Source organism: Xenopus laevis, chromosome 3L (genome assembly GCF_017654675.1).
Source record: "Xenopus laevis strain J_2021 chromosome 3L, Xenopus_laevis_v10.1, whole genome shotgun sequence".
Lineage (NCBI taxonomy): Eukaryota > Metazoa > Chordata > Amphibia > Anura > Pipidae > Xenopus > Xenopus laevis.
In genome coordinates this window covers 23692374-23707317 of record NC_054375.1, presented here as the reverse complement: position 1 = coordinate 23707317, position 14944 = coordinate 23692374, and the positions used below count along the sequence as shown (strand labels likewise).

The following is a 14944-nucleotide window of genomic DNA, read 5'->3' as shown; positions in this document are numbered from 1 at the left end:
AGTTGGGGTCCTGTGGCAGAGGGGGCACCAGAGATGGAAAGGTGCAATTTGAGAGTTACAAAAAATATTTGCATTTGGTGGATCATGGAGGGTGTTTTAGCATAACTAGCAGCCCCACATTATTGTTGGTTGGCCCACCACCCAGGGACCCAGGAGACTGTCTAATATTTAGGGGCCCATGGGTAATGGGCCCTGATAAATTTGTAATATTGGGCCCCAAGTCTACTGATGGTGGCCCTGCATACAATATACAGCAATGTAACAGGTTTAATACAAAATTGCTATATGTGTAAGATATGTGTAACAAGTATCAGGCAGCAATTGATACCACCATTATAGGGACTCTTGCCCTGCTTGAGGGAAAACATCATTCCCTTGCCCTTACCAGAATGTCATTTGGGACCTCCATGTTAAACAACAGGACAATCCCTTAACACTTCAGTTCTTTGTACCTATGGAGCTCCATTTGAGTCTAGAGTCCTGCAACAATCCCTCCGTTGGGAGGAATGGAGCTACAATTCTATAGCTAATAGGGTGGTTATATAATTTTGAGTGTCCATGAATTGTGTGTGTGGCTAAGCAGATTCTGGCCCATGGTCATTAAACTCACCTATGGCTGGGTGCTGGGAGTTGTACTGTAAGAAGAACTACAGGGCCACTGGCTGGATAACACTGATATAAAGTCTTACTGTCCCACCTTTCCCTACTGTCACCTTCTTACCTACCTACTATACCTGCTGTTACTTTGCCTTAATGTCCCATTGTGCCCTACTATACCTGCTGCCCTCCCTGTTCCAACTTGCAACTTCTATCTTGCCAGGCATGACTGTGTATGGCCTTTGGCAAAGTGAACACAGTATCAATGAGTCTATGCCCAGGTGCAGACCAGCCAATAAGATGCTTGCTTTTAAACAGGTGACCAGTACATGAAGCTGGCCAAGCAAAGGTGGGCACATGCCATCTATACTCAATCTGATTGGCTCAGGCAGCTGAAGCTTCATAACAGTCATAACTGTCTTCATAACGGTCTTGACTGTTAGAGGAGCAGCAGTGCTGAGGAGTGACTGGATAGATTTCACTGATTTTTCAGAGCGATTTACAGCAAATTATCCCTATACCTCATACATTCGCACATACCTTACACCTAAACACATTCCTGTACTTTCTGACACTTATTAGCCCACACAGCATCATCCCTACACATTAACACACCCATCACTCATTCCCCTGCACACCAAACAGTTTTTGTTTTGCAGGTTTTTTTCTTCTAGGTTTTCAGTCCTTACAGATTTGCTACTGATTGGACAATGTCTAGCAGGTAAGTCAGATAATTCCAAAGCTATAAGAGAAATTTAGTAGTAATAATATAGTATGTGCCAAACTGGCCTGCATTCTAGCAAATATTGTATAGAGGTTTGCAAATACTGCTGTGTCCATAGAAATGGTCACATTCATATGTCTTATTTCTTATTGAACACAATTAATTCTGCACAATTTACATAAACATTTCCATATAGGTTATAATGCATTTTTGGTGCTTGACCCTCTAGAATACTTGGTTGCCGTATTGGGGGGTAATATTCTAAATTAAAATCCAGTCTATTAATCCATATCAGATGTGACCAGTAACTGCTATGTGTACCTTACACAAACTTTTGCAGCTTTAAATATAACATCCCTTAGTAAAACTATAAACATTTTTGGTGCCTGAAATTTTTGGGGTAATATATGTCACAAAGTTTGAATCAGATCTTTTAATTCATAAAAAACAAACTTTTGTGACTTTTAGTACATTAACCCTTATGTCAGACCAGTAAATCTATATCCAGGAATTAACCAAACTGTTCATTAGGGCATCGGCACAGAGAGAAAGTTCTAAATTTCCTCTATTAATTTATATAAAATTACTAGTATTTTAGTATCGATAAACACATTGAATGAAATTGCAAAAATCTCCCTCTCTGCTCCATTCTCTCTTATGTAACTGACAGTTCCTTATGTAACTGCCACTCTTTCTAATTACCTTCATAATGACTAATTATCAAAATGCCTGGGATAAAAGTACAAAAATAAAATTAAACATGGAATATTTTAATTTTAGGCAAGAGAAGATAAGGACATACACCGAGGCTTTGTCATCTGACCTCGAAGTGCCGGTGAAGAAAAGATGCATCACGGAGGCCACTGAAAATACTGCCAGGTAGTAGATGAAAATATTCTTACATTTTGTAAAAATGGTAGTGGAGATGAGAGGGCACATGTACACAAATCCCTCAATATGGAAAAAACCGACACTCACGAAAAAGCTGCATAAATAACTGCCTGGGTGCAATCCTTATCACAAGTTGCAATATAGTCCATAAAAGGAGCACTCACAGGTCTTATGGCGAAAAAACAAACAAGTGTTTATTGTGGGCAAATGAACCGACATTTCGGCTGGGGCACCAGCCTTTCTCAAGAAAGGCTGGTGCCACAGCCAAAATGTCAGTTTAAATCCATTTGTCTGAAAACTGGCAGCAAAAATGAGCACACGCTGGCAGCTTCAAGGTGATATGGGATGAACACACGTCCATTAGGGCAATGGCAGACAGGGATTTCATAAGGGTTTATGCTTCTCTCTTTTACAGCAATGAGAATTGGATAAAGTCTCTAGTATTTCTGGGCAAGTAATGCACACAATAGCCAATATCCTCACAGCGAGGCCCATTTATCAAAGTCTGAATTTATCTCAATATTTTCTGAAAAATACTCCAACCACATCCACACAGGTTTTTTTCCCCTTATTTATGAATACACTTGTCCAAAAATTTCCTGTGCGAATTTTTCAGATTTTTGCCCGAAAACCACGAAATCTTCGGATTATTGCATGAAACCCGGCGCAGATCAAGATATTTTTGGGACTTTTCCCATTGACTTATTGTATATGCAACCTCAGCAGGTCTGCAATGTTGGATTTTCATATTCAGACTGTTTTTATCCTTGGGGTATAATCAATCCAGAAAAATTTGGATTTTATAGTAAAAAACACAATTTTTTTGCGGTTTTTGGAATTCAGAGTTTAATAAATAACCCTCTTTGTGTGTCATTATTTTAAACGAGCTTCATAATGCATGTTAGCAAAACACCTACGGATAGAAATGCAAAAGAAAGATTCTGGCAGGTAGTAGATAAAAATACTTTGTTTATTTGGCAGAGATAGAAGTGTAAAGCAGCTATATTGCCAGGGGACACAAGGATACAACCCTTTATATTGCTATATTACATTATAGGTCTTATAAGCCCATCAAGTGCAACTCTTCTCAAACCTTATACAGGTAGGGGCAGATTTACTAAGGGTCGAATATCGAGGGTTAATTAACCCTCGATATTCGACCAGGAACTAAAATCGTTCGAACGATTTAGCGCAAATCCTGCGATCGAACGATCGAAGGATTATTCGTTCGATCGAACGATTAAATCCTTCGAATCGAACGATTCGAAGGATTTTAATCCAACGATCGAAGGAATATCCTTCGATCAAAAAAAACGCAGGCAAGCCTATGGGGACTTTCCCCATAAGCTAACATTGAGTTCGGTACCTTTTAGCTGCCGAACTAGGGGGTCGAAGTTTTTCTTAAAGAGACAGTACTTCGATTATCGAATGGTCGAATAGTCGAACGATTTTTAGTTTGAATCGTTCGATTCGTAGTCGAAGTCGTAGTCGAAGGTCGAACTAGCCCATTCGATGGTCGAAGTAGCCCAAGAAACACTTCGAAATTCGAAGTTTTTTTAATTCGAATCCTTCACTCGAGCTTTGTAAATGTTCCCCTTAGTGTTACCCTAGAAAGAATTACCATTTTACTCAAACTCAAGCATTGGGGCATCTAAAGCTAAAGTGCAAACAAATAACATTAATATGATTTTTATCTAGTTCATCTTTTAAAGACCTTCATACAGCTGCCATATTATTAGCACTTATGGGAAATAACCTTATTTAATTGCATAAAGTGTAACACTCACCTCCTTATTTTTTACCCTCTTTTCAGGTCTGAAACAGCTGCAGCTGCCAACGCCGGCTTTTACCAACTGCTGGGTAAGATATTCTCCTGCACTTTCACCATAAAAGGGAGGCAGAAGCACAAACAATATATTAGAATTTATGCAAGAGTTACTTTATTTGCTGACTTAGGGGTACATTTATCAAAGAGTGAAGTTCCGCCACTAGAGTGAAATTCCGCAGCTCTCAATTCATAGAAATGAATGAAGAGTGGCGGAATTTCACTCTAGTGGCGGAACTTCACTATTAACTTCACTCTTTGATAAATATACCCCATAGGTGCTAAATCTCCCTAGTGCACTGATTCATATCAACCAATCAGGAAACAGTTCTGATCACTCTGCTACAAGTTATTTTATGGGGCCACATTTACAAATAGAGCAGTAGGTGCAAATGGCAAAAAATGGTGCGATTTATTTTTATTACCCTTCTTTTATATTACTAATATAAACATGGCTCTAATATATACATATATATTTGTTTGTAAACTGATCAAATTGCATTAGCAGCTGCTGTATATGGGGATTCACATGCCCCCCATTTGTATATGATTTAGGTTGCACAAAATTAAAAGTACTGGGCTCTATTGCACTAGTATTGTCACTCACTGCAACTAAGCGCATAGTAAGTAGGCACAATAGTGTGTTCATGTGTGGTTGAGAGAACCACCTGGGCACAAACATCACTGCACTTATATTTGGAGATTCTACAGGCGCATTGTGCCAGTTCCTGCACCTAGAGCTGCACCGGAGCTTTGTAAATGAGGCCCTTTACTGGTTGCTAGTGGTAACTACACCTGTGTTACTTAATAAGTTCCAAATATTTAAAGCAACTCTTTCATGCTCTCCTTTATTGTAAGGCTTGTGGTTCAATATGAAATAGACTGCTAAAAAGCATTAGCCTCTGTGTTTTTCTGAATTTTTATGTGATATCAGTGTCATCTTTGCTGCTTTTCCATCCATAACAGTGAGTGCCATTAATATTGTGGTTGATACTGGAGGATGGCAATGTAGCTATTGCAAAATAAATAAATAAATAAATAAGAGCATAGCATTAATGCGGCTTTAATTGTTTAGCAGTCTAATTTCTGGTGAAAATGTTTCTTCTATTGGTGCTCACAATTTCATATACTTTTTTTTTTTTAGAACATCATCAAATTGGAAAAGGCCTGGCAATAGACTCCTGCAGGAAACTTACTGATAAGGTAATTATTGTATTAACACATTGCCACAGGGATGGACAGCAAGATAAGTGAGGAGGATGTATGTACTTTAGTTTAAAGGGAAAATTTACCTTACACATTGTTACATTATCTCAGTCAGTTGGACATATGTAGAAACAGTGGATAAACACTCTCTGAACCAAAAATAAATACAGGTATAGGATCCCTTATCCGGAAACCCGATATCCAGAAAGCTCCGAATTACGGAATGGATGTCTACCATAGACTCCATTTTATACAAATAATCCAAATTTTTAAAAATGATTTCCTTTTCTCTGTAATAATAAAACAGTAGCTTGTACTTGATCCAAACTAAGATATAATTAATCCTTATTGGAAGCAAAATCAGCCTATTGGGTTTATTTAATGTTTAAATGAATTTCTAGTAGACTTCAGGCATGAAGACCCAAATTATGGAAAGATCCGTTATCCGGAAAAGTCCAGGTCCCGAGCATTCTGGATAACAGGTCCCATACCTGTATATATATTTTTACATGCAGACATATCTGATGCCACAGATTGAAAGGAAACAATGATAGTCTGTCTGTGATCACAGGGACCTGTCCCTTATTTTGTTCCACTGTGAAGTGATGGGTTCTGGGATTTGAAGTCCCTCTGTGCACCACTGCTATCATCATTAATGTAGCGTCAGCAAGTTACGCAGCACTTGCAATAATTTTACAAAAGTGTTACAGAATAAAATAAAATAATAAAATAAGATTAGAGTGCCTTACTCCCAAGAGCTTTCAATCTGAAGGTTATGGTACATTTGAAGTATAAGGAAGAGGAAAACAGCTGGGGATCTATGAAGTTGATGTCTCATCAATTCAATAACAATTTTTTGCACCCTGCCCTGCACTTTAAAAATTGTTACTAAAATATCGATTCACTGAACACAGAAGAGTGATGCTGGCATGCATCTTTGAAAAAGGTTTGGTGATAGGGCAGAATGGAGGGAATTATACATGAAATACATCTGCCTTACATATGTTGAGCTAAGGTGGGAGATGTTAAATGCCCTGAATATTTCTTTCACTTTAGTACCTGCTGGCTATGGTGAAAGTTTATTTCCAGCGTGCCAAGCTCCAGGAAGAAGAGTACACCACCTTGAACTTCTTTGCAGCCCTGTAAGTATCTTTCCTTTAGCCTATAACTGACAAGGGAAGCGGTATGTACAAAACATCGAGATACAAAGCTGTATTGAGAAGATGATAGACTCTGTTTAATTGTATGGGATTTTTTTGTAGTTGTACGGGGAGCATCTGGTAGTGCTGATCAGTCACATGTGGTACAGAACAATACGATAAATGTTTTTATTATATTTTGTTGCTCATGAGCAACATGTTGCTGTCCAACCCCTTGGATGTTGCTCTCAGTGGCCTCAAAGCAGGTACTTATTTTTGAATTCCAGGCTTGGAGGAAAGTTTTAATTGCATGAAAATGAAGTATAGGGCCAAGTAGAGCCTCTTGTAGGCTGCCAGTCAACATAGGGGCTACCAAATAGCCAATCGCAGCCCTTATTTAGCACCCCAAGGGACTTGTGTTGCTCCCCAACTCTTTTTACATTTGAATGTGGCTCTCGGGTAAAAAAGTTTGGGGACCCCTGCTAGAGAGCCTGACATGGACTTTAACTAATCACACCATGTCAGTAGTAGGGCACAAGCAATAAAGACCCAAGCCACTAAAACTTGACAGACTCAGGGGGGGATTGTATATAGAAGGTCAGTTCCCTTGTATGTTCTATATTTTGTTAACACACATAATGAATATGGTTTCTTTAAATTAAAATATGCATTGGAGTGTTATGTGACATCGATGTATTTCACCTTTAGGTTTCTGGCCAATGAAATGGAAGAAGAAACAATCTTCCATGACCTGATTTACCCCTTGGGCCTCGGGGTTGAGTATCAGGTTAAATGGCAGGAGCTGAGGAGCAAAAAACTGGAGTTGTGGGTGAGGATGGACTTCAAAGCCTGGGTGAGCAGATCATCCTGTGAGGAGGTGAGTATTACTTTGGAAATCACAATCTACATTTCCTGACCTTTATGATCATTTATGGATGTCATAGCACTGTACATAAAAATTTGACAAAGATAGAGAAGATGAGTTTGTACACTGCATATACTGTAGATACTTTGATGATAACAAACAACTTACATATTAGAAAATAACCAATAAAATGGCACTAGGAATGTGCAGAGTTGCTGAAAACTGCAATAGTCAAAGCAATAATGCAATTTTGTAAGACTAAGTCATGGCCTAGTATTGGTATGGGTTCAAAATGCTGTGTAATAATTTTATCATAATTAGAGCGAAATATGATTCTTAATAAAAATGTAATGTAACTTTTATATGTTTATTTTTCCTTTAGGCAATGGAAGATAACCCAACACACTGGGCATGGAGGCGTGAAAGGCACCACAACCATGGTTTGGCCATCAGGTTCCACGCAAGACAGAGGGACTACTTATACTTCAGTCTCCCTTATATCAGCCCAGCTGTCTGCTCCCAGTGTGCGCCCAAGCCCCCAACTCCAGAGAAAGTCCGGCCAGACAAGGTAAATTACAATTATCTTCTTCCTATGGGAAGGGCCACCATCAAGAGGACGGGGTTGCCAGAGCTACAAAGAGGTCAGAGGGTTGAGTTTGGGTGGTTTGCTGTGTGTTTGTGGTATAATGGGCATGGTTGGGGTGGATCAAGGGCATGCTTATGCTTTTTGTTTTTAATTTATTCCCCATTCTACTTAGCCCTCCCACAGCCCTCCCACCAGCAGGTCCAGGTGGGTGTTAGACTAATAACCAGAGCCCCTTTGTGTGAAAGGGCCCTTTAAACTAAACTAAGTAGTATGACTGAGAAATGATTTTTCAAAATATACATCCATAAAAAAATTAATTATGTATTCTACTTGCATAATATGTATGTATTGGCAAAGAAATGTGTATTCATGCAATGTGCTGTGTCAGCGGCACAATAAAGCAGTACATGTGTATTAGAACTGAAAACAGTGAGTTCCTTATAATGAACCAACAGAATAGTTTGACTAGAACCAGCTTCTCTGATGTACAGAACATTCTGAAATTGTGGCTTTAAAGAAAATTGTGGAGGACTAATGTTATGTCTCTGTTAATTCTAGGAGCTGCCATTCAAGATGAGGATGAAGAGAATGTGGAAGAAAGACAACCCATAAGTTCCACCCTCATCCTTTTATTTAGTACAACATCTATATTTTGTCATTTTATTATAGAGTTTAGGTACTTATTGCCATTTTAATATTATTATAGCTTAATATATTTTAGTACAGGTATGGGATCCATAATCTGGAAACCCGTTATACAGAAAGCTCACAGTTACGGGACAGCCATCTTCTACAGATTCCATTTTAATCAAATAATTCAAATGTTTTCAAGTAATTTATTTTTTCCTTGTTATTATAAAACAGTACGTTGTACTTGATCACAACTAGGATCAAACTAATCCTTATTGGAGGTAAAACAATTCTATTGGGTTTAATGTTTAAAATATTTTTTTGTAGACAAGGTATGGGCATCTAAATTACAGAAAAAGACCACTTATCTAGAACACCCCAGGTTCTGAGCACTGTGGATAGCAGGTCCCATGCCTGCATTTATATTTAAATATATTTATATAGAGTTTTAAATTGAAATGCTTAACTACATATTAGTTTATATTTACATGCTGATATTTTAATACATTTGTATATAATTTAATATAAATGTTTTTCTACATATTTGATTTAAATGTTGTTTAAAGTATATTGTATAGTTTGCTATAGTACAGGTATAGGATCGATTATCGGGAAACCTGTTATCCAGAAATCTCCAAATTTCAGGAAAACCATCTCCCATAGACTTCATTTTTAATCAAATAAAGCAAATTTTTTCAAAATGATTTCCTCTTTCTCCATAGTATTAAAACAGTAGTACTTGATTCCAATTAAGATGTAATGAATGCCAATTGGAGGCAAAACAATCCTATTGAGTTTATTTAATGTTTAAATGATTTTTAAGTATACATAAGGTATGGGGATCCAAATTACAGGATGACCCCTCATCTGGAAAACCAGAGGTCCTGAACATTCTGCATAACAGGTCTCATACCCCTGATCCCTTCCCCCTCTCCTTCCCTAACAGGACCCATACTTATAGTATTTAAGTACAGTGTTGATATTTAGATGTATTTTATATGTATTTTTCTTTGAAATGTATTTATCTTACCTTTAAATTTATTATGTTGATCTATATAAATTATATATAGATAATGAACACATAACACAGAGACTGGGTGAGCAGCAGGGTGAACACACAGACGTCAGTACAAGAAGTGGGAAAAGAGAGGAACACACAGATATCACGGAAGGAGCAGGGAGAGGGCACAGAGATTAGGTTTGGAACAGGGAGTGGCACACAGTGATTGGAGGTAAAAAGAAGGCAGGAAAATTGATATGGATACATGGAATTGTACACACAAATAAAATAAGGGATGGGGAAGGAGAGGGGTCGGTAGTACAGCAGGCAGTGAGGGGGAGATACATGGAGATTGTGGCAGGACAAGAGAGAGGGCACAGAGATTGGAATAGTGCTAGGTGGTTTGGAGCATAATATGTTGAATTTGTCATTATCATTTCAATATATTTTAGTATAGAACAATATGTTGATGTATACTGTAAATTATAGACTTTCTATTTAAATACTAACATTATTATTTATATTACAGAGATTTTAATTTAAATATTGATATTTAAATTTTATATTATACATATATATATTTGTATATATATATATATATATTATAGAGTTTGATCCAGGGAGTTATCCGATCGCCTATTTTGGGGTCAGGAAGGAATTCTTTTCCCTCAGCAAGACTAATTGGCCCCTGTTTTACTGAGGGTTTTTCTTTGCCTTCCTCTGAATCAACTTATAAGGTTTTGCAGAATTATAAATAAAAGAAAGTATTTTCTTAAATCTAATTATGTGTCTGTCTCTTGATTGTCAGGTTTGAGTAGATCTGATTCATTACAAATTCCCAGATAACCAGATGGACGGCTGCCTTTTGCTTATTACATGTGGCCACAATTTACTGATAATTGTATTTACATTTAGGTTTAACAAACACAAAGTAGTGCTACACAAACACTCTCACCGCTCTTTGCAACGTCGGGTGCCGTCTGTGACTCTGTCCAGTGTCGGACTGGCCCACCGGGATACCAGGAAAACTCCCGGTGGGCCCATGGGTCAGTTGGCCTTTTGCTTTTAACCATTTGGCCTATTTCATGGTCATTCCCTATTTCTTTATGAGAACAAAGAGGCTTAATAATGGAAGAATATAGAATGTAGAGAAAAGAACTAGGAGAATAAAGAGGTTGAGTGAGGAGAGGAAAGTATAGTATTTGGAAAGTGGGCCCTCAGCCTAAGGTCTCTGATGGGCCCCTGGCATCCCAGTCCAACCAACACTGACTCTGTCTGCCCAGGTCTGATTCATGTACAAGAAAGTACTTCAGCAGCACTCCGATTATGGTGAAAAAATTGTTGCTTTATTCGCTTAGTTTGAGGCACGAATAAAGCAACAATTTTTTCATTGAAGTATTTTCTTGTACATTTAGGTTTAGAAACTGAGTGAACTGTACAAAATATGTGTGTATGCGACCGGCATAAGGACTTGTCCTCCATCATCTTTGCGGAAAGGCCAAAACTCTCTGTCTCCTTGTTCCCAGACACATACAAGTCCCTGCAGCAAAACCATCCAGAGTTTCCAATTTAAAACCCACCTTGTTCTCATTCAACAAAAAAAATCCCAGGTTTGAACACAGAATCCGCTTCTGAAGATTAAAAGAGAATGGAAGAAAGGAATTTAGATATTTTTGTATATATTACACACACACAGTAACACACTTCTTCTCTGGAGTCCCTGATGCCAACTACAAATGGCTCATAAAAGATGCTGCATATCAAGTCCCTGTAGAGGCACCGCAGCATAAGTCTGATGAACATTACATACAGTATCACATAGAATTTGTCTTTGGAAAATCCTCTACCAACTTAAAAAGCATCAGGAATTTTACTGTTGCTATGGTATTGCCTATACGATATAATAAAATGTACACATATATATATGTACCCCTTAGTGTCTTTTTTTAACCTTATCTACTATGTAGCTATGAATTTGCACAACATTGCGTTAATTTTTGGGATCCAAAATTAGTTGAATAGTGGCAGCTTTTCTATGCATTAGACATTTATATAACAATAGGCAGTCCATTTAATACCTTGTATTTTTTGCCTTCTGTCTATATCGCTATATTTGCTTGTCTTATCTACAGCCATTAGTTTGCAGATTGGGGTTGGCTATGGCCAGAGGTTCAGTTGTGCAGAGAAGAGGCAGACAAGCACTTGGGGAGAGAACACCACACTTAGTACAGAAATCTACATCACAAATAGGAAATCAGAACAAGTCTAATATAACACCAGTACGAAGAAAAGAAAGAGGGTGATGACTAGAGAACAATAAATGAAAGAGTGGGAAAAAAAAAAGGAGCAGAAAAACTTGGATGGAGGATCAATAGGAAAGAAACCAAAAAGGAAATGTTAGAAGAAAAATGTTTGTCACATGATTATCAATGTGCCCTCTATGTAACTGAACCCCACAGTGTAGAAATGTAACAGGCAGCCTCCTTGTATATAGCATTATTTGCTAATGGGGTCTATGATCTTCCTTTCTGCCTTGGTTACAGGTGCCCCTTGTGAATTAATGTTCCAGACAGGGATGAGTTTTTTGTGTATACTGTAGTACACCACCAAGATCTTGAGAGCTGTTACTCATAGTAGAGCAGCCAAACAATTTTAAAAAAAAAAGTGTAACAATCAGAGGTTTGACTGTACCAGAAAGCCAACACAGCTCTAAATTGAAGGAATTGCTACTCATAAACCAGTCCCTGACTACAAGATAGTAATTGTATAGTAATCATAGTAACAGTCCCTGGTGCTATGAGTTATCTTTCATAACCCTGTATTCCCTCACTTGCTAAAAAGCCATCCAACACCTTCTTAAAGCTATCTAATGTATCAGCCTGTACAACTGATTCAGGGAGAATCCAGTCTGTGAACAGACTGGATGCAATTTGTGGCTGACATTTGCAGAGTGGGGATTTGACACTTCCAGCGCACAGTTTGGATATGTGAATAAACAATGCTTATGCCTTTATTTGTCCAATGATTATTTTTTATTTTGCTAAAAAAATAATTGCAATAGAGGATTTACATACAGTACACATGCATGGTATCCTACAAATATATCACACAACATTCTCCATTATGCCCTGAACACAACCCCATGAGTTAGTGTCACCACTCAGAAACACACCCTCTACATAGGAATTTCTGCACAGGTACCATAGTTATACTTAGTGCCGGGCCAAGGTATTTTAGCACCCTAGGCTTCAATTAGCACCCGCCCCCCAGCATTACCATTTCTCACAAGACCATTATGGTTTTATATTTTAATAGAAATCTTAGAAGACATTAATGAATTAAAGTTTTCATTTACATGAATATGCAATGTTAACAAACAAAAATATTGCACCTGTACCTGTGCCAGTAGCCATCATACTGACCCCTGTACCTGTGCCAGCAAGCCCAGCCACCATCATACTGCCCCCCTGTACCTGTGCCAGTAGCCATCATACTGCCCCCCTGTACTTGTGCCAGTAGCCACCATACTGCCCCCTGTACCTGTGCCAGTAGCCATCATACTGCCCCCCTGTACCTGTGCCAGCAAGCCCAGCCACCATCATACTGCCCCCCTGTACTTGTGCCAGTAGCCATCATACTGCCCCCTGTACCTGTGCCAGCAGCCATCATATTGCCCCCCTGTACCTGTGCCAGCAAGCCCAGCCACCATCATACTGCCCCCCTATACTTGTGCCAGTAACCATCATAATGCCCCCTGTACCTGTGCCAGTAGCCATCATATTGCCCCCCTGTACTTGTGCCAGTAGCCATCATACTGTCCCCCTGTACCTGTGCCAGCAAGCCCAGCCACCATCATACTGCCCCCCTGTACTTGTGCCAGTAGCCATCATACTGCTCCCTGTACCTGTGCCAGCAGCCATCATACCGCCCCCCTGTACCTGTGCCAGCAAGCCCAGCCACCATCATACTGCCCCCCTGTACTTGTGCCAGTAGCCATCATACTGCTCCCTGTACCTGTGCCAGCAGCCATCATACTGCCCCCCTGTACCTGTGCCAGCAAGCCCAGCCACCATGATACTGCCCCCTATACTTGTGCCAGTAGCCATCATACTGCCCCCTGAACCTGTGCCAGCCACCATCATACTGCCCCCCTGTACTTGTGCCAATTGCCAACATACTGCCCCCCTGTACCTGTGCCAGCAGCCATCATACTGCCCCCCTGTTCCTCTGCCAGCAAGCCCAGCCACCATCATACTGCCCCCCTGTACTTGTGCCAGTAGCCAACATACTGCCCACCTGTACCTGTGCCAGCAAGCCCAGCCACCATCATACTGCGCCCCTGTACCTGTGCCAGCAAGCCCAGCCACCATAATACTGCCCCCTGAAGTTGTGCCAGTAGCCATCATACTGCCCCCTGTACCTGTGCCAGCAAGACCAGCCACCATCATACTGCCCCCCCCCACTGCCAGCAAGACCAGCCGCCATCATACTGCCCACCTGTACCTGTGCCAGCAAGCCCAGCCACCATCATACTGCCCCCTGAAGTTGTGCCAGTAGCCATCATACTGCCCCCTGTACCTGTGCCAGCAAGACCAGCCACCATCATACTGCCCCCCGTACTTGTGCCAGTAGCCATCATACTGCTCCCTGTACCTGTGCCAGCAGCCATCATACTGCCCCCTGTACCTGTGCCAGCAAGCCCAGCCACCATCATACTGCCCCCTATACTTGTGCCAGTAGCCATCATACTGCCCCCTGAACCTGTGCCAGCCACCATCATACTGCCCCCCTGTACTTGTGCCAATTGCCAACATACTGCCCCCCCTGTACCTGTGCCAGCAAGCCCAGCCACCATCATACTGCCCCCCTGTACTTGTGCCAGTAGCCAACATACTGCCCACCTGTACCTGTGCCAGCAAGCCCAGCCACCATCATACTGCCCCCTGAAGTTGTGCCAGTAGCCATCATACTGCCCCCTGTACCTGTGCCAGCAAGACCAGCCGCCATCATACTGCGCCCCTGTACTTGTGCCAGCAGCCAGCCCATCATGGCCCCCAAGGCAGCCCCCCCAGTACCAGCAGCCTGCTAGCCCATCATGGCCCCCATGATTTCTGTACCTGTGCCAGCAACAGCAGCCCAGCAAGCGACTTCAAGGAACTACAGCAGAGCCCCAGCCAGCAGCGGCGAGTTACTGCTCCCTCTAGGCGCGCACAAGTAATGAGTGACTTGCGCCGCAGCCCAATGCGCATGCGCGCCAGCGCGTCACAGAGGAAGCTACGCTCCTAGGGTGGGGGAGCGCTGCGGCTGTAATACTAAGATTAAACAAACCCTAGAGGGGGTTGGGGCCCTTGGAGGCATGCGATTTTAATTATAATTATGGTTTGATACTAAAGGCCAGCCATGGGAACTAAATTTTAGTACTGAAAAAAAAAATCCCACCCTTGATAAGTGCGCCCCCTAGTTGTTGCCTACCATGCCTAC

At 40.7% G+C, this 14944-nt stretch overlaps 1 protein-coding gene across 1 annotated transcript; it reads left to right on the top strand.

Annotated features, from left to right (window-relative positions):
- Window positions 1-828: 828 nt before the first annotated feature.
- Window positions 829-8698, top strand: LOC108710778 (speedy protein 1-A-like). The gene is made up of 8 exons (XM_041586047.1): window positions 829-1318; window positions 2102-2200; window positions 4026-4072; window positions 5182-5240; window positions 6300-6385; window positions 7091-7259; window positions 7630-7815; window positions 8392-8698. Exons 1-8 carry the CDS (start codon window positions 1308-1310, stop codon window positions 8443-8445), a joined length of 711 nt encoding a protein of 236 aa, XP_041441981.1. The 5' UTR covers window positions 829-1307; the 3' UTR covers window positions 8446-8698.
- Window positions 8699-14944: the final 6246 nt, after the last annotated feature.